This window comes from Mesoplodon bidens, assembly GCF_964165515.1.
Source record: "Mesoplodon bidens genome assembly, chromosome: 14".
Lineage (NCBI taxonomy): Eukaryota > Metazoa > Chordata > Mammalia > Artiodactyla > Ziphiidae > Mesoplodon > Mesoplodon bidens.
In genome coordinates, this window is record NC_138170.1 from 66,303,409 (window position 1) to 66,320,394 (window position 16,986).

The window sequence follows — 16,986 nt, forward strand, 5'->3', positions numbered from 1 at the left end:
TTAGCATAATACCCTCAAGTTTCATCCATGTTGTCACAAGATTTCATCTTCTTTATGGCTTATAGTATTCCTCTGTGTGTGTGTGTGTGCACGCGCGCACGCACATTCGCTGCATCATCTTTATCCATTCATCCAAAAACGGGCACATAGGTTGTTTCCATATCATGTTTTGTTTTCTTTGTCGCAAACCTAGCTACTAGAAAATGCTGTGGGGTTAAAAACGTACAAGATAATAAAACCTTAGAAAAATAAGTAATTATTTTATTTCTACTTCAAAATATACTATGTACATCTGGAACTCTATGGGAAAGTAGACCAGGAGATTATTCCATCATAAAACTAAAATAAGATACAAATAACGACTGCTCATTCTAGATCTGTCTTTCATCCAGATGAAAGGGGTGTGAGCTGCCAGTCGTCTTGCTGTCAGGTGCCTTCCCCCCGTCAGTGACCTTGGGGCTGTCTCACAGGGATTCCGGGTCTAAGAGCTCCTGGAGCGTTTTGAGGACTTGCTTTGGCTGGCTGGCGGCCAAGTCCTGCAGCCGGGAGCCCATCTGCCCCTGGAGGCTCCTGCACAGCCGGCAGACGGCCGTGCGGACGTTCCCGCCGCGCCCGGGCAGGATGCCGGTCCCGATCATGTTGTTCAGGAAGTACCAGAGGACCGGAAGTACGTGGCGCTCCACGGCCTGGGGCTTTCGGGGGTAAACTGAGGCCACCAACACTGTCAGGCAGAAAAGAGGGAGAGTTACTTGAGTCAAGCACTCTCTCTCTCTCTCACTGCCTTCTCTGGGGACACCAACTCTGTCCCCCAAAAGGCCGGCAACCCAGCAGGGCCCACTAATCCGTTAGACACACTACCTAGGGCTCATAACACACTTAGGGGCCCATGGAAATGTTTTAAATTCTTTTAAAATCAGAAGAAAAAAGTCTGAAGCTATCCAGCCTGATTTGTATTTGTGTTCATACCAACCAGTCATAAAGTACACTTTAAACATTTTTTTTTTTTTTTTTTTTTTTTTTTTTTTTTTTTGCTGTACGTGGGCCTCTCACTGTTGTGGCCTCTCCCGTTGCGGAGCACAGGCTCCGGACGCGCAGGCTCAACGGCCATGGCTCACGGGCCCAGCCGCTCCGCCGCATGTGGGATCTTCCCAGACCGGGGCACGAACCCGTGTCCCCTGCATCGGCAGGCGGACTCTCAACCACTGCGCCACCAGGGAAGCCCAAACATTTTTTTTTTACAGAGGAAGGGGTAAGCAAAGGTGAAAGTGCCCAGGGCACATGACAGTATAACTGGTCCCTGAGGCCCAGGGCAAAAGAAAGAGGCAGACACATCTGGATTGCTCTCCTGCCTCTGTTATTTACTAGCTGTGTGAGCTTGAGAAAGCCACCCAACCTTTCTGAGCCTGTTGCCTGATCTGTAAAGTAAGGATAATAATTCTGAACCAAACTCTTAAGACTGTTAGAGGTTAGATAATAAATGTAGGCGAAGTGCCTATGCAAGTAGGCATGTGACAAAGAGTAGCTGGTCCTAGTAGTGCTTTAATCTGCATTACCACCTAGGAGAGTTCACACAGCGAAAACCTGTACTAGGAAGAAAGGTCAAGACTCTCAAATGAAGCATTCTGGAAAATAGAACAGCTAGTGGGAGATAAGACCAGCGTGGCCTCCCCAGTTTCGATGCCATACCTCACGATAAGCCCAGCAACGATGCAGGAGGCATGAACGTGCTTTGTAAACCATCAAGCTCTGCACAGGCCCTTCATTCCAGTGAAGAACGCCCCAAATCTGGTTACCCCAGGCCCCCTGCCTTCTCTAGACCCCAGAAAACCCAGAGTCAGGCTAAAACCTGCCAGCAAGCTCTCCATCACACAGTAATTGCAGGGCTGCCTCCCATGTCAAGGCCTCATCAAGAGGTACCCCAAGCCGTTTCGGAGGGGCTGCTCTGGCCCTCAGCCTTGGCCACATCACCCTAAGTGCATTCGTGCAAATACTTGCTTGACAATCAGCACATTGCCTGTCATCCTGCCAAAGGATATGTCCTGAAGGCAAACAATGCTTAGAGAAGCACTTGATTTATTTATGGGACAAAGAAATTGGAAAGGTCCCTGAGCTGAGACACACCCGGGAAACTAACATGGCCGGAGCCTGAGTCCAGGGCTCAGAGCTACGCATCGTGACTCCGTTTCGCTCTCACCCAAGAGGCAGGACACTCGTTTGTTTCACAGAGGAGGAAACCAACACTCAGGGGTGGAGGAGCTGGTCCCAGATCCCACAGCTAACAAGAGCAGAGGACACAGGCCAAGCCTTCCTTGACTCTAAAGCCCACGCTCTTCCCACCTCTTGCTGCCCCAAACCGGAGTTCCACGTTTTAGAGGCTGGTCTGGAGTTTTGTTTTATTTTTAGAGAAACCCCCAATTTGTTCTTCCTTCATCAACTTAACTTCATCCAACCCGCCAGGATATTTTGCAGCGGGAGCCCTGTAGGGTCCCTCTGATTTCAGAGCCAGCCTGGGACAGTGGGGAACCGGAGAGGATGGCCCGGGCCCCCCTCAGCTCAGCCTGACTCTCACACTGTGCCATTTCCCATTCAATGTGTACCTTGACTCTCTGGCCATATTCTCAAGATTCCTGCACCCCACACTGGGGGCCTCCCCGGGGGCTCCCCAGGGACACAGAGCCCTCCAAAGTCAAGGCGGTCCTCATTCCTGGGAAGGCAGGACGGCACCCAGTGAGACAAGCCAGCTGCGCCAACTTCATAAAATGGGGCCGAGAGGTGAGAGTTATGTTACCTGTGCTGGAAACAGGCTAAGAAGGGAGGGCACAGTTAACCCTAAAGCCACCTGGTCAGCCCCAAGGGTGGTGGGAGGGTGGGAGGGGCAAGGGGAGGTGGAAGGGGGGCAGCCAGAGGGAACAGAAAGAAAACGAATCAGCCGATTAGCCACCTGTACTGAACAACTCTAACTCAAAGGTTTCCTAAACCGCCACTGAATCTCTCCTGCAAACGGAGGTGAAAACTATCCCAGGAGCCAGGCCCAGGCAGGGCTCCCCTGACCCCACCGAATGGTGAGGGGCTCACCTGCCCCTAACCTGCCACACCTCCCCCACTCCTCCTGCCTGGCGCCTCACCCCTGGACTCTCTCCTCCCGCAGTGAGGCACCTACACCCCGGCCCCAGGAAGCTCACGTCCACCCTTAGACCACATTCACCTGCCTGCGGGGAGCGGGTGGCCTGGGAGCTGGTAGGGGGGCATCAGGAGGAAAACCCCATTAAAATCGAGCTTAAAAGGCAGCTGAAGTAATTAGCAAAAGATTTACTCCTGTGTTAAGCTGTGCTATTATGAGTCCACGCCTTGTGTCAACTGAAATTTTCTTCCCTGTTCCTGGCTGACACAGAATTAATAGAACTATGTAGAAACTCTTGTTTTTGAGGTCTCTTGGAAATAGAAGGGTAATATTTACAGTAAATGGATACCCACTCGCCTCTGGGGCCCATAAATTACCTGTACAAGGACAGGTAATCAGAGAATGCTGATTTTGAGTACCAGAAAAGAGTTCCTTGTCTGATACCCAAGGTGGTCTCAGTTACGTGACCCCATTCTCACCCCAAGGCACGCACAGCCTGGCACCGCAGCTGCATCGTAGCCCCCATCCTGGCCTCACTCGCGCCATCTGCTTGGAGCAGGCCTGGCACCTGGACCGGAAGTAAGGGGCCACTCCAGGGACACGGGGAGGACTGAACCAGGGCGCAGAGGCAAGGCCAAGAGCAAGAGATGGGGCGGCGGAGGAGCGGGAATGACGCCCTTGGGCAGGCAACATGCACCGAGCACCCCCGGAGAGCTCAATGCTGGGAGGCCCTGGCTGGGCCAGCGACTGAGGCTGGCACGCGAAACTCAGGCCGGAGGGCCAGGGAGAAGGGAGACAGAGGAGGCGATGCCAGACCAAGCGGGCACCGCCCCGGTGGAGGAAGGAGAGTGAGAAGGGCTTTGCCCGTGGGCGGGCAACGGGGAGAGGATGGGAGGTCTGCCCCTGCCACGTGCTGGCGCCCAGGAGGCCAAGGCAGGGGCCACCCCAGGAGCGGCAGACCGTACAGAGGTTGAGGGCTTGGCTCTGCAGTCCAGCTCCTGGAGACAAATCCTGGATTACTAGTCAAGGGACCTTAGGCGCTTAACCTTCCTTAGCTCCATGTTTCTTATTTCTACGAAAGGGACAACCATGGAACCCACACCCTCCTTGTGGGGTTGTTATGAGGAGTAAATGACCCAGTGCATATCATTGGGGGTGAATAAAAGGGGCAGAGCCTAGAAGGCCAGGCAGCGACCTGTGGGCCACTCCGGGGACCCTGGACACCATCCTGGAGACTGCTCAGGAGCCACGCAAGGATGTAAGCTGGGGGGTGGCATGATCCATGTGAATCTTAGGGGGGTCCTTGGGAGTCTAGAGAACAGATTGGATCCCTCTGCCTCCTTCCTAGATGGGACCCTCCTAGTATGGGGGAGGTGGCCTTTGGCAAGTTCAGTAACCTGTTAAGTAACCTGCCCAAGGTCAGAGCAACAGTGCTGCTACTGACCCAGCCAGGCACCCATGAGGTGGTGTTGACCCAGAGAGGTGGATTTTTCTGATTCACACAAAGGTACCCTGTGGGGCTAGTGGAAGCCCCATTTGCAAAGAGGAAGAAATGCATAACAGTTTCTTTAAAACTATTTTCGCTATGTACAGACCTGCCTCATTTTGACCAAAAACAAAGATTGTCTCTGGCAATGTGGGAATTATTTTCTAAAGCAGATTATCAAATTTTCAAAATGGTCTGTGGGGATTACTTGATGATTTTTGGTCTAAGACAAGTAGGTGGTTCAACTACATGCTAGGAGAGAAGAACAGAGACGGGCTGGAAGGCTGGATGCTCACCGGACAGACGGTCTGTGACATCAAGCACTGCGCGGCCACTCAGGAAACGCACCCGCCCGGCAAACACTTGTAGGAGGCCAAGGTTGTCTGGAAGAGACAGAGAATGTCAGTGGCCATGATGCTGTGGCCCGAGTGAAGGCACCAACTGTTCAGGGCTAGGTACCCGCAGCACCTACATAGGGAAGAGCCGCTTTGGGAAGTTGAATTAATTTTTCCAGGTTATAATGGGGCCACTTTAAAAAGTGAATGTACATGGGGTGCTTGGGGAACAGTGATAGTTACACTATCACAGGCCCCATTTACTCCCATAGATCCGGTTCATATTGTCTGTGCTTCCTCAAAAGTGCTGTGAGCTTTGGGGCAAAAGAGGTAGGTAGATCGATAGATCGATCAATAGGTAGATATAGACGATTGATGACAGGTGCACGACTGATAGATGAGATAGAAATAGCTAAATAATCGAGAGGTAGGTAGACAAGTAGGTGACAGATGTAGATAATAGGTAGATGATAGATGAAGTATTATATATGATAGCTGTAGATGATAGATAACAGATAGGTGAAAGATATATAGATAGATGGATGAATAGATACAGATGTGGATATAGAGATACAGTTTTAGGGGAAACTGAGGCACTGAGCCACAATTATACCAAAGGTCAGTAAAGGGCTAGGATCGGAATTCAGAAATCACGGCTCTCCTCAAAGCCCGAACTTGGGCTCTAACCAATAGAATGTACCCACTACCAGATGGTCGGTTATTTCCACACTGAACACTTACCGACACCCTCTGAATCACAGGCATGGAGCTAAGAACTAAATAGGACCTGGTCTTCCTGCTCCTCTTCCCCCTCAAGAGACTCCTTGGCGGAGGAGGCAGACACTTGAACGTGAACTCTAACACGGTGGGAGGCTCCATGCTCATGGAAGCAAGAGCCCGGGGTTCTGGAGCTAGGGTGACCAACACATCTCAGTGTGCCCAGGACCTTCCCCATTTTAGCACTGAAAGCCCCACATCCCTGGTAAACCCGGATGGTTGGTCACCCTGTCAGGAGCGGAAGCCCCTGGCTGGCTCTGGTAGGGTCAGAGGAGGGAATGTGCAGGTTAGGGGTGGGGGGGGGCGCATATGATCTCTCAATAGTTTATTTATAACCTCCCAGCACCCCTATAGTGAGCACTCCAGCCTCACTGCCCCAGGAGCCCAGCTCTCCTGCTACCCAGCCACACCCATGGGTGAAGGCTGGGGCCCGAGCTCTTCTCCACTGGGATCTTAAAGGAGTGTTTATTAGAGATGAACCACTAATGGTGAAACCCCAGCAAATGGGCTGGGGGATGTTCGGGGATAAAGAGGCTCTCTGATGTTCTTTGATTGTATTTCTAAAGTCAACTCCAGCCGGATCCCATGGCTACTGAATTTAGAAGCTGCTCCTTCTTCCCCGTTCCAGCTGACGTCTCCTGGTTTCCCAAACTATTAAGCTTGAAGTCCTGCATCCCTCACAAAAGATGAGCAAGGTGAGGAAAGCACCTAAGAAGGGGATGCTAACCTAGAAAATCAACAAGGCAGGACCCATCTCCTTTTACCCCTGGATTTCCTCTCCATGACCCCTGGAGGCACCCAGCATCCCCAGCTCCCAACATCTGCAACCACAGCAGGCGCAGCAGAATCCCATGGGAGGTGGGCAAGCAGCAAAATGCATTCCTCAGGGATGTGGCTGTGGGCCTTCCTGCGCCTGTCTGGGAGGCGAGGTGCGTTACCACAGCAGCCCCAGCAAGTGTGTCCTGGACTTCCAGCCGCTGACCATCTCAAGGCCAGATTTATCTTTGCAGGGGAGAGAGATTAGCAACCTGCCTAAGGAAGTCTTTCCAGGCAGGTTCCACCTTCTCTGAGCTCCTTCCATACCTCAGCATAGAGCCCCAGCATCCCCAGAGATGTGCAACCAAAGCTTTGCTTTTCCCATCAGGAAACCATTCTAGTTAAGAGCTAACTCCTACTTCCCTTGCTCTACTGCTGAGACCCGTAAGAAATATAGGGCAGAAAATGTACACATGTACATCATGTACATCTCTGCAGCTTGCAAAAGCTCCATCCATAAGTCCAGAGTCTTTAAAATAATTTGTTCTGGGAGATAAAAGAGAGGCCAGACTCTAGAATATTTCAGTTAGTGAGAAGCGGTCTCAGGGTGTCCTGGTAAACCTGTAAATGTGTAAGAAGAGATTCCTATATCAACATCACGTGCATTATTGTTTCCAGGTGCTTCTATTTGTCCCACCCCCATCATCAGCCATGAGCTCACCTCTGAGAACAAGGACTTCTCCCTCCTTGCTCTCCCCCATCCACACTCAGTCCAGGACACTCTCTGGGCACCGCTAGACCTCCCCTCTCCTGGCCACCGGCATGGCCTCCCAGAGCCTGAGAGAAGTGAAGAACCTGGGGAATACTTGAAAATGCACATCCAGCAGACATCTGTGCCAGCCCATGGTGCCTGGCACACAACAGGTGCCCAAATAAATGCTTATGGTGAACAAGGCAATGTTGAAGCAGAGACACTAAGTTGGCCCAAACTGGTCTATAAACCCCAGACACCACCCCGAGTAGCTGCCTCTCTGCTTCTGACTACTTCCATAGTGATGGCTCACCTTTCAGGTCACACCCACATTTAATGAGACAGTGGCTAAGGGAGTGGACTCTGGGTCCAGATCGCCTGGATCTTCCATGTTTTACTGTGTGACACTGGACAAGTCACTTACCCTCTCTAAACCACAGTTTACCCGTCTGTAAAACAGGGATAATACTAGTACCTTCCTCATAGAACTGCTTAGGATAGCGCCTTGAGCAGATAATTACTATGCAAGTATCAGTTATTGTGGCTACTATTACTATTATTACCTAAAATACTCTGAAAGCCCAGCAACCTTCACGGTAGGGCGTCCAATTAAGAGGCTGGACTCTAACTTTCAAAAACTTAAAAATCCTGCTCTGTTAGCCTAGCCCAGGGTTTTCATAGGCTTCTCTTCCACACCACAAGGAAGCCACACTGGCTTTGGTGCTGCCCACACAAAGGGGCAAGCAAAGCTCTTCAGTATAGAGAAAATAGCCCCAGAATGGCAAGCCAGACACCTTGGCCTCCCTGGACCTAGCCTCCCCTCCCCACAGTGGGGCTGAGGTCTAGCGGGCCTCTCACCTGTTCTATTCAGCCAAACCCCAAGGTCACTGAGCCACGTCATCCCCAGGCCACCGGGAAGCCAGAGAAGAGCTTTTAAGAAAACATAAGAAGCACGCTACATGGACAGTGGCAACAAAGACACTGCAGTCAAACCAGGCTCCCAACAATAAGCACAAGACTCAGTAAGTTATAATATGTCACACAGCCAAATTCTCCATGGCCCGGAAAACTAGGTCTGTTCATTGCAGGAAAACTGGGAAAGATCCACTGAAACAGAAAAATACAAGCTATGCCGTAGCACATGATGGAACTGTTAAAAGTGACTCAAGTGTGTAATTATATATAATGCTCATGCTCTGCTTTTTCTAAAGAAGGATGCAAATTTAAATGTGTAATATTATCATGATACTATACACAAAGATACACAGAAAAAAATACCTAACATAAAAAAGGCTAAATGTTAATAATGGTTTCTTTTAGGAGTTGAGACTGTAAGTTTTTTTCCTTCCAAAGGCTTCATATTTTTCACTTTCTCAATAATTAATAAGTACGACTTTTACAGTGGAGGAAAATAAAGTTTATATTAATATATTTAAGTTAACTAGAAAGACTACATAACAGCATGGGAAACTGGGTGGTATTAAATGAAAGGAGCAAAGTCAAAATCGTGTTTACAGGGTCTTCCTTGGTGGCACAGTGGTTAAGAATCTGCCTGCCAATGCAGGGGACACGGCTTCGAGCCCTGGTCCAGGAAGATCCCACATGCCACGGAGCAACTAAGCCCGTGCGCCACAACTACTGAGCTTGCGCTCTAGAGCCCATGAGGCATAACTACTGAGCCCGCGTGCCACAACTACTGAAGCCCATGCACCTAGAACCCATGCTCCGCAACAAAGACCAGCCACCGCAATGAGAAGCCCACGCACCGCAACGAAGAGTAGCCCCCTCCTCACCACAACTAGAGGAAGCCCACGTGCAGCAACGAAGACCCAACGCAGCCAAAAATACATAAATAAGTAAAATTATTAAAAAATAATAATAATAAAAAACTAAATAAAGTCAGAGCAAAAGAGCAGAAGTATTGTAGATCTGAAGCTGCCCATTCCTGAGTTTATCTGCTCCCTCCAGCACTGGCCAGGGGCTGCGCTACATTAAGAGAACTTTTTCTGGCATTCGGTCTAACCAGGAGTGCGGTGAGCTGTCAGCAGCCTGATGCTTTAATTAGTGAAGTTTCTTCTGTAACTAACCCAGTAACAGAGCGCAAAGACAGAACCAGCCAGTCTGCTGAGGAACTGCCTTCATCCCTGGAACAACTCCGCTGAAATCAGAGGGTCTTGGTGAGGAGTAGAAAGGGTGCCACTCCAGGCTCAGCCCCAGAGAGGCCTTAAGGCAGGCAGTGACAAAGGGCAGAGGTCAGGGAACAAGGCTCCCAACGTCTCCTTTTTTACTGTCCCCCCAAAGGGGACAGGGGCAGAAATCCCACCTGCTCGGTCAACCAGTACATCACCGCCCCACCCACCCTAGGGAAAAGGAAGGGACTGGGAGAGATGTGGTGGCTGATGCGTGGATTTTGTCCCCCAATTCCAGAATCAAGAGGTCACCTAAGAAGACCAACCTCCCAGTTTGGCTGTGCTATCTGGACTTTGTGCCAGAAGACAGCCTGCCTCACCTGTGTTCTTGACCTCCTTGGCCCCCGTGGAGCAGGAAACACACAGTAACATGCTGTGACTTTCCACACATTTATTCCACAGCACTTCACAGCTCCTCTCCAGCCTGGAGCCCAGAATCCCTCCTGGGGCACAAAGAATGTCGCTTGGGAGAAAGCTCCCTCTGCTCGAAGGGCTCCATGCCACTTCCAGGAGGGGCCTCTGGATGCTAAAGGTCAACTAGAGCTGCCCGGGCTCAGCCTGGGTGATACGGGAAGGAAGATGTACACCCTTCTCTCCTGCCACGCCTGCCCCAGCCTCTGTGTCCACCACCTAATCCCCTGGGACAGTGGGAAATTTCCTTACTTGCATCCATTTTTCCCTCTGCAGGCCAGGCCTAGACCATTCCAGGCAGGAGAGAACCATTCCCTGGGAGAGCTTGATTCCACCCCTGGTACTCCCTGGCAGTGATGAATTCTCATTGGCAACCTAACCCCTCCAGTTCTAACCTTCACGGATTTAGAAGCTGGCTCATTACGTCACAGTTAAGAACACTTCCAAAAGCAATGCTGCTGATTGGGTTGAGAGAGTATGGCTCACAGCAAAGCCCTTGACCACGCCTGCTCAAATGACCTGGAGCCAACACCCTGGACTTGACACTTTGGAGCCTTGTGCCAGAGGGTTAGTGGGCTCCATCCATCCCTTTGACCCCAGTCCACTCCAGCCTAGCGCTGACCTAAGGATTAGAGAGAAGGGCCGTGCCCCTCTCACTTGCCTCCATTCTCCTCGCACCAAATCCTCCGGCTGATGGGCCAGAAGCATCGTCAGCCATCCCCAAGGAGACCCTGTCCCAGGAGGAGAGGAGAAGTATAGGCATCTTCCTGGTTGCTGCAACCTGCCTCAAGGTGTGGTCAAATCACAGAAGCAGGCCATCCCCAGGCCCCCCTTTCCAGGGTGTCCAGCCCAAACGGAAACAGCAGGGCCCCATGTAGAGGGGATCTGAGTACTGCGACAGTGTGAGACACCAGATTCTGCAGCCCCAAGTTCCAAGGCTCCAGCGTGCAGAAGGAGGCCGACTCAAAGGCAAAAAGGGGAAACTAAAACACCTGGAGGCGGAAGGGTTAAAAGCTCCTCTCGCCAGACAAGGGTGCTTAGCCTCTTCAAATAGCTAAAGCCTATTTTGCTTGGTGCAGGTTTTCCCAATAAATATAGGGCCCGTGGTGATTTACCAAGAGCCTTGGTTGTTGGCAACAGCAATCTCACTTACCCAGAGCAGCGCTGAGAACAAGCCGTAATTTAGAACTGGATTTATTTTGTTTGTTCTACAGCAACACACTCAGCAAATCATAAATTCCCTCTGAGATGAAGAGAGGAAACTGACAATATTTATGATCTGGAGAGGCGGAGAAGGGCCTGACCAGACCTTTGATTTGTAACTGAAACGTCTCCTGGAGGCTCCAGCCAAGGACACAGCTGCTGTCCCAGCCCCAGGGAGCTGCACTCAGGCCAGGGTGCAGTATGGGGAGGAGGGGTGGGTGCGCCAGGCCGTGTTTCCAGCCGCACCACGGGGATGCTCGGCGCGTGCTAGAGGCAGGACTTTGCTCTGTGTTCATCGGGACATATGGCAACAACGCCAACAGCGGTTCTCAGATCATACATTTCCTCACAGCACGGCAAGAACAGGTTGTGAAAACTCGTGGTTCTACTGGTCTGGACATACGTCTATCCTGTACTACGTTCTCACACACCGGAGGTTTCGAACTTGCACTTCAGTCTGTGTACTAGATACACTAAATATCACCGTCTAATCATCTACGAAAGGAATGGATAACAGAAGTATCAATAGATGCACCAAGATTTCCACCTAACGTTCAAGAACCAAGATGTGCTACTGCAAAGCACCTAAGGCACAGAGGAGCTCCTGCCTCTCCTGATGTCTCTCCCATGGCTCCCGCCTTTTTGTTCTTTTCTTTCCTCCCCCCAGCCTCCACTCCACCCTCACTCTCCACCCCTCACCCCAAATCCCTCCCACCCCAAGCCCTGGCCCCAGTCTTCCTAAAAGGCAACCCTCATTCATTCATGCTCAAAAAGCCAACGGGTCCCAGCTTGACTCCCATGTCAGAGAAGGTGGCCACCTTTGTCCTCTCCAACAGGCTTGCCCCACTGTCTCACCAGCATCCTGCCTGGTCCCCATACAAGCCCATCCCCTGCTACCATCTCTACAACTAAAAATATTTGACAACTCCTCCTAACTCCTTCTTGGCAATCGTGATCTGTTTTCCCATCAGTGCCCTGTTGGCTCACTCACTGTGGTGCTGTGTGACCTGGGTGAGTCATTTCCATCACCTGTACCACAAGGAGGCAAGACTAGATATTCTCCACATCTCCTCCACTTCTAACAGGTGGACGTCCTATGGAAAAGCCTGCCAACCAAGAACCTGGGAGGCCCTGGGCTGCCCACCCCTGCCCTACACAACCTCTGGGGAAATATTTGACCTGAGAGCCAATCAATGCCTTTCACTGCTCTGCTGATTCCCAAGCAGGGAAGGTGGGAATGTCCAACCCTAACCCTACGGAGGGACAAGGGAGGGAGCCAGCTGCCTACCAGAGCCAAGCAGGGGCTGTGGGCAGGCTCACCCAGACTCTCAATCATTACATCCAGCGCCGTGGCCGCAGCAGTGTAAATTCCTGCATTCTTGGAGTTGAGGTTGTCTGCTACAGCAATGATGACGGAGGGCAGCACGGGCTGTAAGCTCTCTCTCAGGAGGGGCATCATCTTGGAGAGGGACTCCAGCGCCCACTGGTTCACCTTCTTGTTGGAATCCTGAAGCCTTGGGGTGAAAGCATCAAAGACCTGTTGAGGGAACAGAAACCAAGAGCCCATGGGAACCCAGGTTGGGCGGGAGTCCCACAGCCCAACTAACTGCCCTCGGAGGGTACTCCTCCTGCCTCCTTGACAGGGGCCATCCAGCCTATGCCAGAACATTCCCAGTGATGAAGAAGAGCTCACCTCTCAAAGGGGAGGAGGACAAGAGGGGAAACGACTGTATACTGAGTACTCGATGAGTGCAAAGGGTGTAGGGTGTAGAGCCTCTTGTTAGGTACTCTGCACTCGCTCATGGAGTGATCTTAATGACCCATGAGACACGTGTTCTCGTCCTCAGTTTACCATTAAAAAAAAAAAAAAACACCAAAACAAAAACCGAGTCTGACAAAGGTTAAATGACTTTCCGAGATCACACAGCTAGTAAGAAACTTGAAGCCTGTGTCTTAACTACTCCTCTATGTAGAGTGTCAGCAGCCTCACTTTCGGCAGTAGCAGGCATCTGCCCTCATTTCCAGCCTGTGAAAGCCTGTGCCTACTCCGAACCACATGTTCTGCCCCCAAAACCTCAGGTGCGTAGCTGGATCAGGAGTAGCCCTTAGCCGCAGCATCCTCCACCTCTGCCCTCCTCCCTGTAAAACTGCTGGGAGGATGAAAGACACCCAGGACATCTCTGAGGGGTCCCAGCGCACCCAGCAGGAGGCGATGCCCTTGCCCAATTGGCCACTTCCAGATAGTCTTACGGCATTACCGTGGCAATTGGATAGCAAGTTCTTGTCAGGCTCCCTTTACCCTGAAGCGATGTCTGGCGCAATGTCCGACCCTGTCCCGAGTTTTCCAAAGTTGCACCCACCAGGGAAAGACAGGGCGGAGACGGGGCAGCACTCACCCGGACCAGGTTGGCGGTGATGAGCTCTGGCTTGGCCTTGCAGTGCTCAAGGAGCCGCCCCACGCCTTCCATCCGAGACTGGTACTTCGCGGCCTCCAGCAGCCGCGTCAGCTCCCGCAGCTGCTCCGCCATCTCCAAGCCACCCCGTGTGGAGGAGCGCAGCCCTGCCAGCCGTGGGCCACTGGAGCTGAGCCTACATGAAAGGCACGTCTGACCTGGGCAGCCCCAGGGGATGGACACATCTCCTGTCCCATGCACAAGCCCCAAAGACACGTGGGGCTGAAACAAGAGTTTCACTTGCAGCATAGTGCACCCCAGCTTTCCCTACACCTGCCGCTTGGGGACACAGGCCTTGGGAACTCTGGAAATGCTTTTTCCTCAGGGGGCAACAGTTCGGTTGCCTAGAGCTCTATCCCCTTATCAGATGGCAGGGCTCTCTCTTCCTGACTTTTTTTCCTCTTTTCAGAAGCTATGTTAAGAATGGGGTGAGGGGGACTTCCCTGGTGGCACAGTGGTTAAGAATCCACCTGCCAATGCAGGGGACACGGGTTGGAGCCCTGGTCTGGGAAGATCCCACGTGCCGCAGAGCAACCAAGCCCGTGCACCACAACTACTGAGCCTGCGCTCAAGATCCCATGAGCCACAACTACTGAAGCCCGTGTGCCTAGAGCCTGTGCTCTGAAACAAGAGGAGCTACCACAATGAGAAGCCTGTGCCCCGCAACAAAGAGTAGCCCCCACTCACTGCAACTAGAGAAAGCCCACGTGCAGCAGCGAAGACCCAATGCAGCAAAAATTAAATAAGTGAATAAATAAATAAATTTTAAAAAAGAAAAAAAGAATGGGATGAGGGAGCTTGGACTGAGGGGGTGGAAATCCACGGAAGTATGACTGGCACAGTTTAAACTAAGAGTGGGGGAAGGTCTTCCCAGGAGCCTGTATCCTGAGCCCTGGCTGCCTAGGCTCTGCTCACGCTACTCCGGAACTAGGGAAATGTTAAGAAGCCCTGTTGTCTTATGTTGGGATCACATGCCCATCATTTCCCGTGGCCTGTTTCAGCCAGCATGGGAGCTGCTTCACACAGAACTCCAACTGCCCACCGCCAACTCAGACCTGGGTCACTGAGCTCATGCCCTACACCCGGGTCCCACCCAATAGAGCCCAACATCATTCTGACATTCATCCCTACATTCCACACTCTTTGCCTACTGAGTTCCAAGAGAAGTGCCGGACACTGAGAATAATGGGATGAGAGATGTGGACTTTGCCCTCAGGAGCTCACAGACCAATGGGAGACAGAGGACTGAAGGAGGGGGCAACCGGCCCAACTGGAGGACATGAGGGCAGAGAGTCAAAGAGAGCTTCTGGGAGAAGGTGACAGGTGAGCCACATCTTGTAGGATAAATAGGCATGTTCCAGTACAGATGGCACAGCATAGGGAAAGGCACAGGAGTGAGAGAGAACGCAGGGAACATGAGCTGAGACGGCATGCGTGGGAGAGAGAGCAGGAAGTTACTCTAGAAGAGGTGGGCAGGGGGCTTCCCTGGGGGTCCAGCTTAGGAGTCCACACGTGTTCCTCCCGGGACATCACAGAAGGGTCTTAAGTTTTAGGCACAGGAGTGACTGTCAGATTCCTGTTGGATTTCTAACCCCTCCTAATGCCCACCCTCTAGCCCCTTGGCCCATTCCTTCTCATCCGCCTTGATTCCACCTCTGCCTCTAAATTAGTCCCAGGCTGGCCACTCTGATGGGGAAAGGCCCTGCTGCTCTAAGTGAATGGAGAAACTCTGAGCTCACACAAAAAGGCTGACCAACAATCCATCCCACTTAAACTGCACCTACACGGCCAAGACTGCAGGAACCCATCTCTACCAGCAGATGCTCCTGAGCCCAGCATTTGCTCTCCCCAAGATGTGGGTGAGGGAACCCTTCCCATAAATTTACCCATGAGTCCTGCTGACCCAACTAGGTCTCAGTCACAGCCCAGATGCACACCCCTCCCCCCAGGGCCACCGCGGCGGGCCCGGGCCAAGCAGAACGTCTCCATCAGCAGTCTTGGATGGGGAGCCCCAGGGAGACAAGAGCTACTGTACCCATCCTCGCAGGGCAGCCCATTCTCACACACCACCAGACTCCTCGACACCTTGCGGCCTTTGGCAGATGGAAGTTCATGACCATCTTCTATTCCCTTGAAAAATACACACAGAACATGAGCTAAAAGGGGTGGCCCTGTGGGGAATGGCCAGACACTCCAGTCTAGACCAAAACAAGAGGGATAACCTGTTCCACCTGGGAGGGCACAGGGGAGTCTTCCAGAGCACTGGTAATCAGGTCAGGGATCAAGATCCCCACTTAAAAGATGAAGGCAAAGAGGCCCAGGGAGGCTCAAGAGACACAGGCAGTGAGAGGCAGAAGCAGGTCTGAGCACCAGGAAGGAAATTCCACCCGTCAGGAGTCGTGGATGAAATTAAAGCCTCTGGAGTGCGTGCCCCCCTCCCCTGACCAGTGTGAGGGCTGCGGGCTGCTAGGCTCAGCTCTGATTCCCACCCCAGACTAGCTCACACCTCACTGCTTGTTGACTCACCCACTGTTTAATAGCTATCATGACCTTCTGCAAGTCGTGGGATGGGAGGGACTGCTTCAGAAATGCATCAAACCTTGTGTTTGACATTAAGATATTCACCATCTTCCGGCCATAAAACCTGCCATTGGAGAAAGAGCAGGATGAAAAACAACCACAGAAATGGAATATAAATTTGCTTTACATAATTTTTCTAATTACAGTAAGAGAATTTTTAATACTTTTTCTAATTATGACAGTAATCCCCACACAGTTAAGAACTAGATTCATGAAAGAATAAACAACCATAATCTCATTACCAAGAGAAAACCACTTAAATTTGTACATATTTTCTTATAGTCTTTTTTCCAAGCATATATACATTTTCGTTGATATCAGAATATATACACAATATTTACCCAGCTTTTTTCACTTTACCATTAATCATCTTCCCACGTCATCCTCTTCAATGGCTAAATAATATTCTGTTAGATGATTATACCAAAGTGTATTAACATTTTTCTAGCATGAGACATTTAGAAGTCTGAGGAAGTGTGCAGTGGGGCAGTCTAGCGGGGAGTGGTCAACTCTATCTGATATACAGTGGTGGGCAAGGGGGGGCATCAAGGAGGGCTTCACTGAAGAGGTGACCTTGGGTTGGGACTCAAAAGATGAGTAGGAGTTCACAAGTGGGATGGGATTAAGGAGTAAGTGGAGGAGGGAGACATCCCAGCGTCCATAAGACAGTCTGATAGGTCTGCAGGTGTGTGGTTGGAGAATAGCCGGCAGGGACTGGACTCAGGGAGAGAATAGGCTGGAGAAGAAGATAGGACTCAATTTAGGGAGACGTGGAGGAGTTGAGCTTTAGTCTGCCGGCAATGGGAAGCTGAGAAATGATCAGATTTGCACTGAAGTCAAAACGTCTCAGGCAGCACTGTGGAGGATGGATCTTTGGGGACAAGGGTCGGGGCCGGGAGACCTGTTAGGAGGCCACTATAATAG

At 51.4% G+C, this 16,986-nt stretch overlaps 1 protein-coding gene across 1 annotated transcript in view; it reads right to left on the reverse strand.

Moving 5' to 3' along the window:
- Nucleotides 1-244: 244 nt before the first annotated feature.
- The window catches only part of TOGARAM2 (TOG array regulator of axonemal microtubules 2), a 47,274-nt gene continuing 30,532 nt past the window's right edge, over nt 245-16,986 (reverse strand). Inside the window, 6 exon segments of the mRNA XM_081253901.1 lie at nt 245-721; nt 4,904-4,990; nt 12,350-12,566; nt 13,426-13,618; nt 15,518-15,612; nt 16,009-16,126. Of these exon segments, the coding sequence (XP_081110027.1) occupies nt 465-721; nt 4,904-4,990; nt 12,350-12,566; nt 13,426-13,618; nt 15,518-15,612; nt 16,009-16,126 (967 nt within the window). The 3' untranslated portion in view covers nt 245-464.